At 43.1% G+C, this 19,755-nt stretch overlaps 1 protein-coding gene and 1 non-coding gene across 6 annotated transcripts in view; one reads left to right on the top strand and one right to left on the bottom strand.

The window, feature by feature from the left end:
• The window catches only part of KLHL35 (kelch like family member 35), a 95,958-nt gene extending 89,966 nt beyond the window's left edge, over positions 1-5,992 (top strand). For 4 of the 5 annotated variants that reach the window (XM_056561190.1, XM_056561189.1, XM_056561191.1 and 1 more), the window contains one exon: positions 5,268-5,992. In XM_056561190.1, the coding sequence (XP_056417165.1) occupies positions 5,268-5,453 (186 nt within the window). In that variant the 3' untranslated portion in view covers positions 5,454-5,992. The remainder of the gene's footprint in view (positions 1-5,267) is intronic. The other variant, XM_056561188.1, reaches the window with a different exon arrangement.
• LOC130359928 (U2 spliceosomal RNA) lies at positions 484-677 on the bottom strand. Its single transcript, XR_008890503.1, has one exon. It is a non-coding gene; the product is annotated as a U2 spliceosomal RNA (small nuclear RNA).
• Positions 5,993-19,755: the final 13,763 nt, after the last annotated feature.

Below are 19,755 nucleotides of genomic sequence, written 5' to 3'. Positions count from 1 at the left end.
GATGCCCCTTTTCGCCGAAGCTACTAAGGGGACGAAAATGCTCCTGGCTTCAACCTAGGCGTTAGCCAAAGTATCAGCCAAGGAGCCGTATACTGATGGCATCTTGGCTGAAGCCATGATGCCTAGGGGTTGCAGGGAGGTGAGGAATCTAATGGCCACACACACCTCCCCTAGACCACCAGGAGGGACACCCAGAAAGGCTACCGCATCTTGACCATCCTGTGTACAAATAAACACGAAACGTGGCACAGTGACATAAAAAAATAAGTGAATGAAGTGCAGATATACTGCCTGGTCATCCGGCCGGATCTATAAAATTTGCCCTGATCCTAGCCAGAAGGCCGGGATACCAAGGGTGAGTGCCAAAGTGGAAGAGTAATGGTGCAGCCGCTTTCACTTAGTGAGTTATAACACCCAGTGAGTTTCGGAACTTCAGGGTCACCACTCCCCGAGGCACAGAAGTACCTCGGCTCTACACCCCCCTAATTCATGGCGAGACCCGGAGGAAACCGGTCACATCAGGACAGCCGTCGAGCTGATTCCTCAGAACCAGCCCGGAACGGCCCGAAACACCTGCTCCCTCCATGCAGCATCCATCCTACATCAATGGCCAGAGACTAAACCACTGATAAGAGCAGATACTACACTTGATCTTAGCCAAAAGGCAGAGAAGCGATAGTGTCAAGCCAAGTTCTATTTGAATTAGCGCTAGCTGCAGCATTATTTCCAAAGACATCCCCTATTGTGATGTCCCAGTACGGGATATGTTCCTACAGTCCTGTCAGGTTGAGTCCCTGTACGCCCTCAGGGCTCACCTGCAGTGTTCACCCATAATGTGTATAAGTTATATATTAAGGGTAAAGGACCTTTCATATGGTCACATGATTTTAGTCACATGATAAGGGTTGTCACATGTTCAAGTCATATGTTTGTTACCCAGGGAGCACCAGGTGACCCGCAGCTAGCCTATGGGCTCCTTGCTCAGCCCCCCCCCCCCTTTATAAGAGGAGGAGGTACTACAATCTCTATCTTATATGCTCTTAGATCCTGAGGTCAAGTCCAGTCCAGACGTCTCAGAACCAGTGTCCAGCACATCTGGAGGCCTCAAGCCTAAATTACAGCCACAAGTCAGTAAGTCAAGTCATCTCTTTCTGCTGTCACTATCTTCAGTCAAGTCAAGTCAGTTATAGTCAGCGTGGCTGTGCTAGAGTCTGTCAAGTCACTGCAAGTCCCAGCAAGCTGCGAGGTCCCCTGTGTTACTGGTCAACTCTCTGGGAACCTTACTACCCTGTAAAGACTGTTACACCTGTTCAACTTCAGTAAAGCTACCATTAACCTTAACCTGGCCTTGGACTATTATTTACCCCTGCCTAACCTAGGAGTAACGGGATTACCTTCGGGTGGTTTCATAGGCAAACCACGCCCTGGCGTCACAAACACTAAGAGGTTAACACAATCTACCCCTGGGCAACACCATCTGCCCCTACACCTCACATCGTACCCCCGTGGCTCACCACACTAATGTAGTACTTTTTCTGTTTGTGATTAAAAGGTACCTTTCATCAAAAAAAAACTTTTGAAATATTATAGATTAATGTATGCAGAATAACTTTACAATTGCATGTTATTAAAAAATAGGCTTCTTTTTATTTAATTTTCCACTTTGAAAAAATGACCACTAGGGGTCTCCCTACCAGTCCTTTTTTTTTTTATAGATTTCAGACTCATGCTGGAGTCCTAAATCTCAGACTGCAGCCGGGACACAGACAAGCACAGCACTGCTCCCTGGCAGTGAGCAGTGCTGAGTTTGTCTGTGTTCTGGCTGCAGTTTGAGATTTAGGACTCCAGCATGAGTCTGAAATCTATAAAAAAAGGACTGGTAGGGAGACCCCTAGTGGTCATTTTTCAAAGTTGAAAATTAAATAGAAAGAAGCGTATTTTTTTAATAACAAGCTATTGGAAAGTTATTCTGCATACATTAATCCATAATATATCAAAAGTTTTTTTCATTAAAGGTTGATTTTTAGCGATGTCAGAGAGCAGTGTGTCTCTCTCGCATGTACCAGTTACGTCTGATGGCTGTATTAATTGTGGCATTCATGTTGCTATTGGCAAAAACTAAGGCAAAGCATCTCTGCATGTCTGTAGTGTTCTTCTTTTTCTTTGTGAGAAGCAAGGAGGACCTATTAATCGCTTCAGCTCTCTTGAAGCATGTGTCAATAAGATTTTCTGGATATTGTCGCTCTAGAAATGTATTTTTAAAGGGGTAACATAGTAGTAACATAGTTCATAAGGTTGAAAAAAGATCAGAGTCCAGGGTACTCCGCAGGGTACTCCGCTGCTCAGCATTTGGAACAAACTGTTCTGACGGCTGTCCCTCCTATCTGTTTATACCAGGTATTATCGAAGATAAAGGTGTTATTAGTGAGGACTAGCCATAGGGACTCGCAGATGAAATTATTGTAAGCCTGAGAATTGTCAGTGTGAGACAAAGGGGGAGATTTCTCATTGATTTTAGAGGATTTTTTTTGTCTATGCTTTGGTGCAGTTCAGGCGCAAGCAGCATATTTAGCGACTTTTATGCGTCTTTTGTTATAGACAGTTTTATTCTTTTTGCCTACCCGAAGAACTTTTTCTTTTTGACCATGCAGTGGTCATGTATTTATCTCACGGCCTGACGAAGAGCTAGTGGGCGTGTAACGGTCTGTGGCCGCGTCTGAGCTCTCCCCCGCCTCGTTCCATCTACGCCCGTTCCCGCACTATGGTCTGACCGGACAAATTGCCTTCGGCTACTGTATCCACGTACCAGGGTGAATGACTCGCCTCCTTTATGTGCATATTTAGTCATGTATTTATCATTTGCGACTTTTGTCAAAAGTCGCCATTTTTTGGACAAAGGTACTTTTTTACGCGCAAAGCTACACCACCTACCTGTAGATGTGAGAATCACTTCTACCTTCCACAATTCAACCTTTAACCTCTTGTGGACGACAGAGTCCCACTCCCCTTCTATGACGAGCATTCAGGAGCTGCCACCAAGACTCAACTCTAATGCCAGACATCACCGATCACAGTGATGCCCGGCTTTAACCCCTTAGACACCGCAATCAAATTTGGTTGTAGCATCTAAAAGGCAAGTAAAAATGTCCCGGCAGCTCTGTGAAAGTAAGTAAAAACACCTAACCTGCCAAATTCAGGACCCGGGAAAATGTCTACTTCCCTCCCTCACAGGTGTCTAGACAAAGTGTATGTGGTAGAACTTTTCCCACGACAGCAGAGCTGCGCAAAATTAATCATCCTGCTGCACCTTCTTGATAAATAAGATGCATGCTAGTCAAACCCTCCACCCAAATAAACATGGGAAAATTGCTCTACCGTAGACATTCTGTGATAAATCTGGGCCAAAAACTCTTTGATAGCCTGTACACCCCCATCATGAGGTATGCGGGTGTACAGGCTCTCAATATCCACAGATGCAAGTTGATAGTTAGGTTGCCATGAGAAATCTGAAAAGTCTTTCAAGTACGTAGGGACAGGTCTGAGTACCCAGTCAATATACTGGGAATGGGTTCCGAGACTTATTGCACATGTCCGAGAATGTCACGGAGGTGACGGCGCATGCTTGAAGATTGCCGGTCAAGAAAGAGTGGACTGTCCGAAATATGAACCTTACTCCAAAATGAAACTCAGACTGGATGCATTAGATCCAACCGGTCTGAATGACGTCACGACCTCAGCTCATTCCTCTAATTGGTTTTTACTTGATGTATATGTTGCTGCACATATTTGTTTATATGTTTCTATGGTGATTTGTGATTACCTATTTAAAGGGGTACTCCCCTGGAAAACATTTTTTTTAAATCAACTGGTGCCAGAAAGTTAAACAGATTTGTAAATAACTTCTATTTAAAACTCTTAATCCCTCCAGTACTTATCAGCTTCTATTTGCTCCACAGGAAGTTCTTTTCTTTTTGAAATTCCTTTCTGTCTGAACACAGTGCTCTCTGCTGACACCTCCGTCCATTCTAGGAACTGTCCAGAGCAGGAACAAATCCCAACAGCAAACCTCTCCTGCTCCAGACAGTTCCTAAAATGGACATAGGTGTCAGAAGAGAGACTGTGGTCAGACAGAAAGGAAATTCAAAAAGAAAATAACTTTCTGTGGCAAAAAGAGAAGCTGATTAGTAATAGAAGGATTAAGATTTTTTTTAATAGAAGTAATTTACAAATCTGTTTAAGTTTCTGGCACCAGTTGATTTAAAAAAAGAAAAAAAAAAAGTTTTCCAGGGGAGTACCTCTATAACCTACACCTGTTAGCAGTGACATAGACCAGCGGCCTGAGGAAGTGCTCTTGGGCGCAGGGAACAGTCTGATCCTACCTGCTGTACAGTTACTGCTTTTTAGAATAAAGTTCTTCCAGCAAGTTACTTTATCGGGTGAGTGCATTCTTCAGTTCTCTTCTTGATGTGCCACTGATAAATAAGTATTACAAGCTTATTCATATAAAAGGTCCTCTGAAGAGAGAGGCTCTTTCAAGCTTCTCTGACCAGAGATGAGGATTTCGATGAGGATTGAGGTTGAGATCCCACCGGACTCTCAGTCCTGCGATTGTGTGTTATCACCCGTTGAAGTGCATGGCAACGCCCTCAACTCCCTGCCATTGACTTATGCTATGACAGCTGAAGTTTGAGTTACGCACTGAGTTAAGCACTTCACCTGGCTGTAACTTGCAGTCGCAGCGGGTCTTAGGACTGAGACCTGATGCGATCTTAAAGGGTTGTCCAGCGGAAGAAACAGCCAGTGTAAGGTAATAAAGTAAGGTAATAAAGCAACGTAATAATGTGATGTCATTAGCCATAGGGCACAGATCTCTTCATATCAGCCCTGTTCTTTCCCTTGTAAGCTGTGACGTCATGTAAGCTGTGACATCATGTCACAGGCGCTGAATGCAGATAGCTTCTGTCCCTATTTCGCCCCCTCCCTACTGTCAGCACGGGACAAGACCATTGATGTGAAGGGGAGGAGCTGGTATTACTGCTCATTAGATTTATGACTCATTAGATAAGGCAGCAGGAAGCCGTTCTCAGTCACAGTAATCACTATGTGCCTGACTAGTTGGGTGTCACTCGGCTTATTCACAAATATGGACTCGCTCCAAGCTGATTCTGTTTCTTCTTTACACTTTGTCACATTTAGCGCCATAATGACATGACTCCTTGTTACCGACTACCATATTCTGCTCTTACCATCTGATTGTCTGTGTACAGGAGAGCTGCGGCGTGACGGTCTGTGGAGGAAAAATGTACATATTGGGTGGAAGAGATGAAAACGGGGAAGGGACGGAGAACGCTTTTGTGTATGATCCCAAATCTGGGAAGGTGGAAACGGAGCCCCCCCTGCAGCGCTGCACTAGCTATCACGGCTGCGTCACCATCCTGCACCGGACTCTGTAATTACGAAAAAAATCTATAAAAAAAAAACATTGAACTACGAACTTTATTTAATTTTATTTTTTATTTCTCAAAACTGTGAATATAATTTTGTTGGATTATGAACGCTGAGGTGGAGATATTTTTTGTACGTACGTCTGCCCAGCGTATACTGTGGTGTTTTCTATTACAGTGTTTAGATTGTGTATGCAGTGTGTTGTAGTGTCAGGATGTGTATGTTATACTGTAAAATATCACAACTGTGTCATGCTTCAGAGGTGCCAACTTTTATAGTGCATTCAGTGTTTTTATACATAAGCCCAACCCTCCAATGTGACCCTGCCCCCAAAGAGCCCCTATTGGCAATGTCAGACAGAGTGGGGCTCTAAGAACGGTAGTCAGTGCCCTCAGTATAGTGCCAATCATAGAGTGCCAGGTGCATTAGTGGACAATGCCATAGCCGTCCCACAGACAGTGTCATAGAGCCCCCATGACAGTGCCAGCCAGAGAGTCCTCATAAATGGTTCAAGAATATACCCATTAAAGGGTTACTCCGCTCCCCAGCGTCCGGAACTCAATGTTCCGAACGCTGGGTGCGGGCTTCCGTGTTCACGGAAGCCCGCAACCAGCGTTCAGAACATTGAGTTCCGGACGCTGGGGAGCTGAGTAACCCTTTAATAGTGTTAACTACAGAGTGCCCCTATCAACCATGACAAAGTACAAAGATATACAAAGCCAGAAAGGACCCCACAAACAGGACCATAGTGCCCTTATAGACAGTACTGGCCAGAGAGTGCCCTTATTAACCGTGCCAAGTACCTCCATAATCCTTGCCAGCTGTAGAACAGTACCAGAATGACTGTGCTGCCAGAGAGTGCCCCAACAAATTATGCCAGAGTGCTCCCTCTTACTAATGCCAGAGAACAACCATTATAGTGCCATCCAGAGTGCCCACACTAACACTGCCAGAAATGTACCCCTTAACATTGCCAATGTGCTTCTAAACACAGTACTGGCCAGAGAGTGCCCTAACAAATTATACCATGGTGCCTCCTATTACCAATGCCAGAGAACCACCATTATGGTTCCTTTCAGAGAGTGCCCCAACTAAAAATGCCATAATTGTACACTTAAACTGTGCCAGTGGTGTATATATATATATATATATATATATATATATATATATATATACTGTATATTGGCCAAAATGTGTTCCAGAAAACAATGCTAGCGTGGCCCCCATTAAATGGGTACTCTCATAAAAATAAATTATTAAATAGAAAAATGTTTCTAATATATTTTATTTAAAAAAAAATCATGTTATATGTGTTTTTTCTTTTACATTTGAAAATCTGGCCATTAGGTGTCACCCTATATGCCTCAGGATTACTTTTCCCCCTCCTGATGTTCAGCGCGTTCGGACCAACGCTGGCCGGGTAGCGTGCCACAGCTTGGTCCGGAATGCGCGTTCACAGCGTATAGGAAACAGGCAGAGGAAACAGGCAGAGAACGAGCACAGCGCTCGTGCGTGCGCGGCGCGCAAAATTTTAATATTCCCGCCCCCCTGCATCTCCCTCTCCTCATTCATTGTAGCGCGTGAGCTGCAGTCTATCTCAGGAGAGTGAGGAAAGAGGAGACGGGCACACGGAGAGAGGAAGACGGGCAGAAGCGAGCCCCGGCCAGGCTTCAGATGACTGTTGTGCCTGCCGGGACCGCCCACTTCCTGCCCTCACCAGAGAGCTCAACTCTGTGCTCCTGCAGCTGTTCAAAAAAGTAATTTTTATGGGGATTTGGGGAAAAATAAAGACAGGGGTAGATGTATTTAGTGTCAGGGACAGATGGGGAGGGGGAATAGGGAAATGTAATTTACTGATAGCTACTCTTTAAGTGAACCCCAGGGTAAAGTTCCCTTAAACCCTGCCAACCATAGAGTGCCAACCAAAATCTATGCTTTAGTGATCACTGAAAGAGCAAAATAGCCATAAGTATCCCCATAAAGAGTGCCAGCGTGCCCCTATAGAGAGTACTGACCAGAAAGTGCCCCAACAAACAATGCCAGTGTGCCCCCAATACTAGAGCACTGGGAATTATTTATTTTATGTAAATGTGTATAATATTGTGTAATGAAACATTCTGCAGATTTTTTTTAAAAGGCTTTGGTGGGAATGTACTAACAACGGCGTAAATGATAGTATATTTGGCATGCACGGGCGGCCATGCCCACTTAGCATTAGGCTACACCAGGGCTCAAGTCCTGCAGGAACGTGTAGGAACTGAGTTCCTGCACTTATTCCACAGCAGGAACACTGTTCCCATTAGCAGGAGCTCCTGCAGAACCAGCCATTGAGTGCAAATCTTGGGGGAGTTCCTGCACTTTTTTTCCCCCAGGACTTGACCCCCTGGGCTACACCCCTCAACAAAAGCACCACCCACTTGGACAGTGCGGCGCAGATCAGTAAAAAGTTGCACCCAGCTTGCCACTTTTTGCCCCCCTTAGTGTTTCATTCTGCATGCTGTCAGAGAGTAGGAACAGTTCTTTACATTCAGAGACCAAATATTCGTCACAGCTGAAGCTTTGTTACAGTAGTATCCAGTCCATACAAATCCACAGGACTTCAGATTGATCTGTGTTACCTGGAGATCAGTGAATCGATTCTAAATAAAGGAAATTTTCTCTTATTTGCCCTCAAAATTTTACATCTGTCTGAATCGGAACTTTGTGGGATTCTTTTCCGGAAAATAACATCCAGGAGGAAGGGACTCCTATCATAGACTGCAGTCCCCGCTCTGAATCAATAACATCCAGGAGGAAGGGATTCATATCATTGACTGCAGTCCCCGCTCTGAATCAATAACATCCAGGAGGAAGGGACTCATCTCATTGACTGCAGTCCCTGCTCTGAATCAATAACATCCAGGAGGAGGGACTCCTATTATAGGCTGCAGTCCCCGCTCTGAATCAATAACATCCAGGAGGAAGGGACTCCTATGATAGACTGCAGTCCCCGCTCTGAATCAATAACATCCAGGAGGAAGGGACTCCTATCATAGACTGCAGTCCCCGCTCTGAATCAATAACATCCAGGAGGAAGGGACTCCTATCATAGACTGCAGTCCCTGCTCTGAATCAATAACATCCAGGAGGAAGGGAATCCTATCACAGACTGCAGTCCCCGCTCTGAATCAATAACATCCAGGAGGAAGGGACTCATCTCATTGACTGCAGTCCCTGCTCTGAATCAATAACATCCAGGAGGAGGGACTCCTATCATAGACTGCAGTCCCCGCTCTGAATCAATAACATCCAGGAGGAAGGGACTCCTATGATACACTGCAGTCCCCGCTCTGAATCAATAACATCCAGGAGGAAGGGACTCCTATCATAGACTGCAGTCCCCGCTCTGAATCAATAACATCCAGGAGGAAGGGACTCCTATCATAGACTGCAGTCCCTGCTCTGAATCAATAACATCCAGGAGGAAGGGAATCCTATCACAGACTGCAGTCCCCGCTCTGAATCAATAACATCCAGGAGGAAGGGACTCCTATCATAGACTGCAGTCCCCGCTCTGAATCAATAACATCCAGGAGGAAGGGACTCCTATGATAGACTGCAGTCCCCGCTCTGAATCAATAACATCCAGGAGGAAGGGACTTCTATCATAGACTGCAGTCCCCGCTCTGAATCAATAACATCCAGGAGGAAGGGACTCATATCATTGACTGCAGTCCCTGCTCTGAATCAATAACATCCAGGAGGAAGGGACTCCTATCATAGACTGCAGTCCCCGCTCTGAATCAATAACATCCAGTAGGAAGGGACTCATATCATTGACTGCAGTCCCTGCTCTGAATCAATAACATCCAGGAGGAAGGGACTCCTATCATAGACTGCAGTCCCCGCTCTGAATCAGATTCTGAATCTTGTCTGAAACAAGAGACTCACTCAGCTCTAACTTTACCTTTATACATTGTAGCAAAGTATCAGGACAGAAGGGAGATTTGTGCTGCTGACTAGTGAGGAGCGGCATTGGCCATATTCGAATTCGCGATATTTCACGAATATATAGTCGAATATTCGTCCTATATTCGTGAAGTTCGCGTATTCATTATATTTTTCGCATATTCGAGGCAGAAAACAGTGAGGGGGGGGGGGGGGGGGGGGCAACTTTACTGTTGGTTGCTAGGGATGTTGTTCAAAACCTCTGACAAGTGTATTTGCATCATTCTCATTGGCCCACAAGTGAAAGGAAGGAATATGCGAATAATTGGGAAAAAAAGCGAATATTCGTAATTTCCAATTCCAACAACGATAAAAATTTGAAATGTTCGCAAAACACTACTGCTGACGGGTTTAGCTGACAGAGGACTGTCAAGATCGGATACATTGTAACAAATCTTGAGCTGTGTGAACAAAAAGGGTCTTGAATGTTTGCATTATTGATGAGTGGCGGCGGCCATATTCGGATTTGCGATATTTCACGAATATATGGACGAATATTCGTCCTATGTTTGCGAAATTCGTATATTCGCTATGTTTGTTCCCTTTTTTTTCCATGTGAAAATTCGTAATGAAATTTGCATAGTGCGCATGCGCGATTATATCTTTCACCTAAAAGAAGGGAGGGATCAGTGTCCTCTGGAAGCACCGATATTCACGAATATTTGCATATTCGCATATATATAGGAAATATTGGCGCTCCACACCGATTCACACAGTAAATAATATTGGAGCCTTGTTTGGACCACAAGCTGGAAGCCGGGAGGGAGGATCACTTTTTTTTTTTTTACACAGTAATCATCATTGTTGTGTATGGTGAAGAAGAAAAAAAACTAATATTCCTCATTACGAATATATAGCGCTATATTCCAAATATTCGTGAAATCGCAAAGTGCTGATATTCTTGGAAAAAATTAGCATTTCGAATATGCACGCTCAACACTAGTTTCCATTCACTGACAGGAAGCAGAGGTCTTTAAAGGGGAAAACTTTTTTTCCTATAACTAGTGGGACCTATAACACTGCAAAAAAAAATTGTTAATAAAGGTCATTTAACCCCTTCCCTAATAAAAGTTTGAATCACCCCCCTTTGCCCATAAAAAAAATAAAATAGTGTGAATAAAAATAAACATAAACTTATGTGGTATCGCCGCGTGCGTAAATGTCCGTACTATAAAAATATATCGTAAATTAAACCGCACGGTCAATGGGGTACACGTAAAAAAAAGTCCAAAAAAGCGTATTTTGGTCACTTTTTATACCATTAAAAAATGAATAAAAAGTGATCAAAAAGTCCGATCAAAACAATAATCATACCGATAAAAACTTTAGATCACGTTGCAAAAAATGAGTTCTCATACCGCCCCGTACGTGGAAAAATAAAAAAGTTATAGGGGTCAGAAGATGACATTTTTAAACGTATAAATTTTCCTGCATGTAGTTATGATTTTTTCCAGAAGTGCGACAAAATCAAACCTATATAAGTAGGGGATCATTTTAACCGTATGGACCTACAGAATAATGATAAGGTGTCATTGTTACCGAAATATGCACTGCGTAGAAACGGAAGCCCCCAAAAGTTACAAAATGGCGTTTTGTCTTCGATTTTGTCGCACAATGATTTTTTTTCCATTTCGCTGTAGATTTTTGGGAAAAATGACTGACGTCATTACAAAGTAGAATTGGTGACGCAAAAAATAAGCCATCATATGGATTTTTAGGTGGAAAATTGAAAGAGTTATGATTTTTAAAAAGTAAGGAGGAAAAAACGAAAGTGCAAAAACTGAAAAACCCTGAGTCCTTAAGGGGTTAAATTCTGTTAGAAATGTAAATAACAAGTTTTTTTTTGTTTCCTATTTAAAGGGGTACTCTTGAGGTAAAAAAAAAAAAAATTCAAATAAATTGGTGGCAGAAAGTTAAACATATTTGTAAATGACTTCTATATAAAAATCTTAACGCTTCCAGTACTTATCAGCTGCTTTATGCTCCAGAGGAAGTTGTGCAGTTTTTTCCAGCCTGACCACAGTGCTCTCTGCTGACACCTCTGTCCGTGTCAGAAACTGTCCAGAGCAGGAGAAAATGCCTATAACAAACCTCTACTACTCTGGACAATTCCTGTTACGGACAGAGGTGTCAGCAGAGAGCACTGTGGTCAGGCTGGAAAGAACTACACAACTTCCTCTGGGTGACATGGAGGGGTCATTGATAAAGGGGATGTATACAGCTCCCCAGATCATCAGCTCTTTATAACTTAGGGGCACTGCAATGGGAACATTGACTGCATGAAACCACTCTTTTTAAAGGGGTATTCCGCTGCTCAGCGTTTGAAACAAACAGTTCCGAATGCTGGAGACGGCGCCGGGAGCTCATGACGTCATAGCCCCGCCCCCTCATGATGTCACACCCCGCCCCCTCAATGCAAGTCTATGGAAGGGGGCGTGACAGCCCCCTCCCAAAGTTTTATTATGGCCGTTTGAAGTAAAATAACGATGACAGGGGAATACGGTAGGAAAGCTGTAGGGAATTTATCATTCTATTTACACAACTTTTTTTGTTAACATTTGTCGCAAATTTTTGTCCAAACAGTCTGCGACTTATTCATGTCTAGGATTAGAAAAACAGAGCAAATTTTTCCAAAAAAACAGCGCCACCCCTGTCTTCAGGCTGTGTGTGGTATTACAACTCCGCTCCATTCACTTCAATGGAACTGAGCTTCAATACCCCACAATACCTGAGGACAAAGTGGCGCCGTATTTGGAAGAAAGCGGCTGAGGTTTTTTTTCATCCTGGATAAGGTGACAGGATACTATGGAATGTTTTACTATGAATACTATGTCTTCTTTTTTATTTTTAAATGTGCCTTTTTTTTTTTTTACTATTTTGATTCATTTTGGTTTATATTTCATCATATTCATTTACCATTGTCAATATGTCATGTGACCTTGTGCCAAATTAGCGCACCACCATGCCGTGTCGTATTATGAGATAATTCAAGTTTATTAACACATGAAAAAAAAAAAAAATCCTTTAGCCTTAAAGGGGTACTCCGGTGGAAAACTTTATTTATTTATTTTTGAAATCATCTGGTGCCAGAAAGTTAAACAGATTTGTAAATTGCTTCTATAAAAAAAAATCTTAATCCTTCCAGTACTTATTAGCTACTGAATACTACAGAGGAAATTATTTTCTTTTTGGAACACAGAGCTCTCTGCTGACATCACGAGCACAGTGCTCTCTGCTGACATCTCTGTCCATTTTAGGAACTGTCCAGAGCAGTACATGTTTGCTATGGGGATTTTCTCCTACTCTGGACAGTTCCTAAAATGGACAGAGATGTCAGCAGAGAGCACTGTGCTCGTGATGTCAGCAGAGAGCTCTGTGTTCCAAAAAGAAAATAATTTCCTCTGTAGTATTCAGTAGCTAATAAGTACTGGAAGGATTAAGATTTTTTTAATAGAAGTAATTTACAGATTTGTTTGACTTTCTGGCACCAGTTGATAAAAAAAAAAAAAAAAATAGGTTTTCCAGTGGAGTGACCCTTTAAGGGGAATCAGTAAATGGCGGAATCTGAAAGTTTCCATTAGAGATGAGCCAAGTTACAGTAATTCGATTCGAAGCGAACCTCGCGGCTCGGCCTTTACAACCGCCGAGCCGCGAGGTTCGTGACGAATCGAATTACTGTAATTTCTCTAGTTTTCGTATTATCAGACGGCATCTGGTGATACGTTTGGATACGTGTTATAGATACTTTCTATTTATTTATTTAAGCCCCAAATTGTTCACCAGCGATGCACTTATATCTACAGGTTTTTTATGGATTTTATGTGTTTTGTGACCTCGATAATACATTTTTGAAAAATAAAAAAAAATTTACATTTGTGGTTTACGTAATGTGAGACTACAGTGTGGCTCATTGAGACAGTATCACACATGAGAGGCTTAGATACAACGGCACAGAAGACACAAGGATTAGATTCAACCCCATAGAAATCAGTATCACACATGATAGGATTAGATACAACAGCACAGCCGACAGTATCACACATGATAGAATTCGATACCACGGCATAGAAGACAGTATCACACATGATAGGATTAGATACAACAGCATAGAAGAAAGTATCACACATGATAGGATTAGAAATAAAGGCACATCAGACAGTATCATACATGATAGGCTTAGATACACAGCTCAGCAGACAGTTTCACACTTGAGAGGCTTAGATACACAGCTCAGCAGACAGTATCACACATGATAGGCTTAGATACATGGCACAGCAGACAGTATCATTAATGATAGCATCCTATATGCAGCTCAGCAGACAGTTTCACCCATGATTGGTTTAGATACACTGCTAATAAAACATTATCAAACATGAGAAAAGGAGATACAATTTGCAGACAGTATCTCACATGATGGGATTAGATACAGCAGGTCAGCAGATAGTATCACTCATGATAGGATTAGATACAGTGGCTTATCAGACAATAGTACATATAATTGCATTAGATACATGGTCCAGCAGGCAGTATCACATAAAATTGGATTGGATACACAGTTCATCAGACTGTATCATACACAATAGACTTAGATATACAAATGATACATTACTATACATAAGAATATCAAATACATTCAGCAGACAGTATCACACATAGGCTTAGATTAATTGCTCATTAGACAGTATCACACATAATAGGATTAGATACATTGGCTCAGCAGGCAGTATAACACATAATAGGATTATATATATGGCTAATCCGACAATATCCCACTTGATAGAATTAGATACACTGGCTCAGCAGACAGTATCACATAAAATCTGATTAGATACACAGTTGTCAGACTGCATCACACATAATACACTTAGATACACAGATCTTCATAGCGTATCACACATGAGAAAATTAGATACATTCAGCAGACAGTATCACACATTTTCGGTAGACAGTGCCACACAAGATTGGCTTAGATACAGCAGCTCATCAGACAGTATTAGACATTGTAGGCTTAAAGGGGTACTCCGCTGGAAAACATTTTCTTTTAAATCAATTGGTGCAAGAAAGTTAAACAGATTTGTAAATTACTTCTATTAAAAAAATCTTAATCCTTCCAGTACTTATCAGCTGCTGGATGCTCCAGAGGAAGTTCTTTTCTTTTTGAATTTCTTTTCTGTCTGACCACAGTGCTCTCTGCTGACACCTCTGTCCATGTCAGGAACTGTCCAGAGCAAGAGAATTTTGCTATGGGGATTTGTTCCTACTCTTGACAGTTCCTAAAATAGACAGAGGTGTCAGCAGAGAGCACTGTGGTCAGACAGAAAGGAAATTCAAAAAGAAAACAACTTCATGTGAAGCAAGCATACAGCAGCTGATAAGTACTGGAAGGATTAATATTTTTAAATAGAAGTAATTTACAAATCTGCTTAACTTTCTGGCACAAGTTGATTTAAAAGAAAATGTTTTCCAGTGGAGTACTCCTTTAACCCCTTAAGGACCCAGCCATTTTACACCTTAGGACCAGAACGTTTTTTGCACATCTGACCACTGTCACTTTAAACATTAATAACTCTGGAATGGTTTTAGTTATCATTCTGATTCCGAGATTGTTTTTTCGTGACATATTCTACTTTAACATAGTGGTAACATTTTATGGTAACTTGCATCCTTTCTTGGTGAAAAATCACAAAATTTGATGAAAAATTTGAAAATTTTGCATTTTCCTAACTTTGAAGCTCTCTGCTTGTAAGGAAAATGGATATTCCAAAAATGTTTAATTTTTATTCACATATACAATATGTCTACTTTATGTTTGCATCATAAAATTGATGTGATTTTACTTTTGGAAGACACCAGAGGGCTTCAAAGTTCTGCAGCAATTTTCCAATTGTTCACAAAATTTCCAAACTCACAATTTTTCATGGACCAGTTCAGGTTTGAAGTGGATTTGAAGGGTCTTCATATTAGAAATACCCCACAAATGACCCCATTATAAAAACTGCACCCCCCAAAGTATACAAAATGACATTCAGTCAGCGTTTTAACCCTTTAGGTGTTTCACAGGAATAACAGCAAAGTGAAGGAGAAAATTCACAATCTCCATTTTTTACACTCGCATGTTCTTGTAGACCCAATTTTTGAATTTTTACAAGGGGAAAAAGGAGAAAATGTATACTTGTATTTGTAGCCCAATTTCTCTCGAGTAAGCACATACCTCATATGTCTATGTGAAGTGTTCGGCGGGTGCAGTAGAGGGCTCAGAAGGGAAGGAGCGACAAGGGGATTTTGGAGAGTACGTTTTTTTTTTAAATGGTTTTTGGGGGGCATGTTGCATTTAGGAAGCCCCTATGGTGCCAGAACAGCAAAAATCCCCCACATGGCATACCATTTTGGAAACTAGACCCCTTGAGGTACGTAACAAGGAATAAAGTGAGCCTTAATCCTCCACAGGGCTTTCACGACTTTGCATATGTAAAAAAATAAAAAATAAATTTCACTAAAATGTGTGTTTCCCCCCAAATTTCACATTTTTGTAAGGGTTAATAGCAGAAAATACCCCCCAAACATTGTAACCCCATCTCTTCTGAGTATGAAGGTACCCCATAAGTTGACCTGAGGTGTACTATGGGTGAACTACAATGCTCAGAAGAGAAGGAGTCATATTTGGCTTTTTGAGAGCAAATTTTGCTCGGGGGCATGTCGCATTTAGGAAGCCCCTATGGTGCCAGGACAGCAAAAAAAAAACACATGGCATACCATTTTGGAAACTAGACCCCTTGTGGAACGTAACAAGAAATTAAGTGAGCCTTAATACCCCACAGGGGTTTCACGACTTTTGCATACGTAAAAAAAAAAAAAATCACTAAAAGGTGTGTTTCCCCCCCAAATTTCACATTTTTGCAAGGGTTAATAGCAGAAAATACCCCCCAAAATTTGTAACCACATCTCTTCTGAGTATGGAGGTACCCCATAAGTTGACCTGAAGTGCACTACGGGCGAACTACAATGCTCAGAAGAGAAGGAGTCATATTTGGCTTTTTGAGAGCAAATTTTGCTCGGGGGGCATGTCGCATTTAGGAAGCCCCTATGGTGCCAGGACAGCAAAATAACCCCCACATGGCATACTTTTTTGGAAACTAGACCCCTTGCGGAATGTAACAAGGTGTAAAGTGAGCATTTACCCCCCACTGGTGTCTGTCATATCTTTGGAACAGTGGGCTGTACAACATTTTTAATTTGCACAGCCCACTGTTCCAAAGATCTGTCAGACACCAATTGGGTGTAAATTCTCACTGCACCCCTCATTACATTCCGTGAGGGGTGTAGTTTCCGAAATGGGGTCACATGTGGGGTTTTTTTTTTTTTTTTGCGTTTGTCAAAACCGCTGTAACAATCAGCCACCCCTGTGCAAATCACCTCAAATGTACATGGTGCACTCTCCCTTCTGGGCCTTGTTGTGCGCCCCCAGAGCACTTTGCGCAAACATGTGGGGTATCTCCGTACTCGGGAGAAATTGCGTTACAAATTTTGGGGGGCTTTTTTCCCCTTTACCTCTTGTCAAAATGAAAAGTATAGGGCAACACCAGCATGTTAGTGTAAAAAGTTTATTTTTTTACACTAACAGGCTGGTGTAGACCCCAACTTCACCTTTTCATAAGGGGTGAAAGGAGAAAAAGACCCCCAAGATTTGTTAGTCAAATTCTCCCGAGTACGGTGATACCCCATATGTGGCCCTAAACTGTTGCCTTGAAATACGACAGGGCTCCGAATTGAGAGCGCCATGCGCATTTGAGGCCTGAATTAGGGATTTGCATAGGGGTGGACATAGGGGTATTCTACGCCAGTGATTACCAAACAGGGTGCCTCCAGCTGTTGCAAAACTCTCAGCATGCCTGGACAGTCAACGGCTGTCCGGCAATACTGGGAGTTGTTGTTTTTCAACAGCTGGAGGCTCCATTTTGGAAAGAGTGGCGTACCAGACGTTTTTAATTTTTATTGGGGAGGGAGGGGGGCTGTGTAGGGGTATGTGTATATGTAGTGTTTTTTACTTTTTATTTTATTTTGTGTTAGTGTAGTGTTTTTAGGGTACAGTCACACAGGCGGGGGATTACAGCGAGTTTCCTGCTGCGAGTTTGAGCTGCCGCGCAAAATTTGCTGCATTGCAAACTTGCAGCCTGATACTCACTGTAAGCCCCTGCCCATGTGAATGTACCCTGTACATTCACAGGGGGGGGACCTCCAGCTGTTGCAAAACTACTTGCAACATCTGGAGGACTACAGTTTGCAGACCACTAATACAGTGTGCCCTTCCAGATGTTGCAAAACTACAACTCCCAGTATGCCAAAACTGTCCAGGCATGCTGGGAGTTGTAGTTCTGCAACATCTAAAGGGCCAGATGTTACAGAACTACAACTCCCAGCATGCCTGGACAATAAGGGCATGCTGAGGATGTGTAGTTTTGCAACATCTGGAAGGGCACAGTGGTCCAAAAACTGTGGACCTCCAGAAGTTGCAAAACTGCAACTCCCAGCATGCCCAGACCCCAAGGGCTGTCTGGGCATGCTGGGAGTTGTAGTTTACAGGGTCCCAATACAGCAATGCATGTCGCTTTACGGCGATGTGCATTGCTGTAAAGGGCCCGACCGCGGCTGAAGATCCACTCACCTGTAGCCGCCGCCATCTTCCTCGCCGGGATCCGGATCTTCAGGGACGAGGTAAGTACCGGGGCCGGTCCCCAGCACTCCCCCGTCCCCCGCCGCATCCTCCGGTCTTCCTCCCGTCCTCTCCGGACTTCAAGGGGCCGGGCAGGACGGGAGGAAGTAACCGCCCCCCCCCTCTGCGATTGGTCGGTTAACTAACCAACGGATCGCAGGGGATTGGAGCAGGTGGAAGGCTTGCCACCTCGCTCCTATTCTTCAGCATGGTCCTGTTTGTCTGTGACAGCCGGGATCATGCGAAATTACTGGGCGGTCGGGTCCCAGAGACCCGATCAGCCCGGTATCGCCGCAGATCGCAAGGGCGATTTCTCTTGCGATTTGCAGCGATCACCGACATGGGGGGCCTACATGGCCCCCCTCGGCGTTTGCTCTGGATGCCTGCTGAAGGATTTCAGCAGGCATCCAGTTCCGATCTCTGCCCGGCGCGCGGCAGAGACCGGAAAACGCCAGGACGTACGGGGACGTCCTTAAAGCCCAGGGTGCGGGGACGTCCCTGAACGCCCTGGGTCCTTAAGAGGTTAAAGGAAGTAGCTCAGCAGACAGTATCACACATGACAGGCTTAGATACATATTTAGTTTATACTATCATACAGGGCAGGATTACATTCAGCCACTCAGTAGATATATATCACATATGGCTTTGATACAACAGCTCAAACAAAGTATCACACTTGATTGGCTTAGATACATCAGCACAGTAAACAGTTGCATGTGGTAAGATTAGATACAAAGGCTCTGTTGACTGTATCACCGGCGGTAGTTTTAGATATAAAGGCATAACAGACAATATCATACACAATTGGCTTAGATACAGCACCTCAACAGACAGTATCACACATATTAGGCTTAGATACAGCACCTCAACAGACAGTATCACACATAAAAGGCTTAGATACAGCATCCCAGCATACTGTGTGAAACGATAGGCTTAGATACAGAGCCAGAACAGGCAGTACCGCGCATGATAGGCTCAGATACGGCATCTCAGCAGACAGTATGACACAGGCTTAGATACAGAGGCTCAGCGGACACTATTCTCAGGATCAGGAAATATCAACCAATCAAATTGCTTATTTTATTTATCAGAGGCCCTTTTAAAAAAAATGAAAATAAAGAAGCCATCTGATTGGTTGCTATGGCGCCACTTTTGCTCTTATGTCTGCCTCATATACTGTGGAGTGTTGGATAGATATGTATTTCTATACAGCTCTGGATGCTGCTGCATTGTTATCGCCATCTAGTGGTGAAGTGTTTACATGCAACAGATAACGTTCTCTCCTCTCACATTGATGCCTGGTGACGAATCTTTTGTGTGTATTTTTCTGCGAATGGATTTTTTTTCTTCTCCTTCCGTTTCTACGATTTTCTCTGCCGGTTGCTATGGGGGGTTGCTTGGAAACCAGGCAATTAAATGGGCTGTGCATGAGGGACCCTGAACAGAATGAGCTCTGCCGGAGCATTACACACACACAAAGGAAATGTCGCCTCATACCCATCATGTTAGACCAGTGTTTCCCAACCAGGGTACCTCCAGCTGTTGCAAAACTACAACTCCCAGCATGCCCGGACAGCCTTTGGCTGTCCGGGCATGCTGGGAGTTGTAGTTTG

This window comes from Hyla sarda, chromosome 2 (genome assembly GCF_029499605.1).
Source record: "Hyla sarda isolate aHylSar1 chromosome 2, aHylSar1.hap1, whole genome shotgun sequence".
Lineage (NCBI taxonomy): Eukaryota > Metazoa > Chordata > Amphibia > Anura > Hylidae > Hyla > Hyla sarda.
This window is presented reverse-complemented; position numbering and strand designations above follow the sequence as displayed.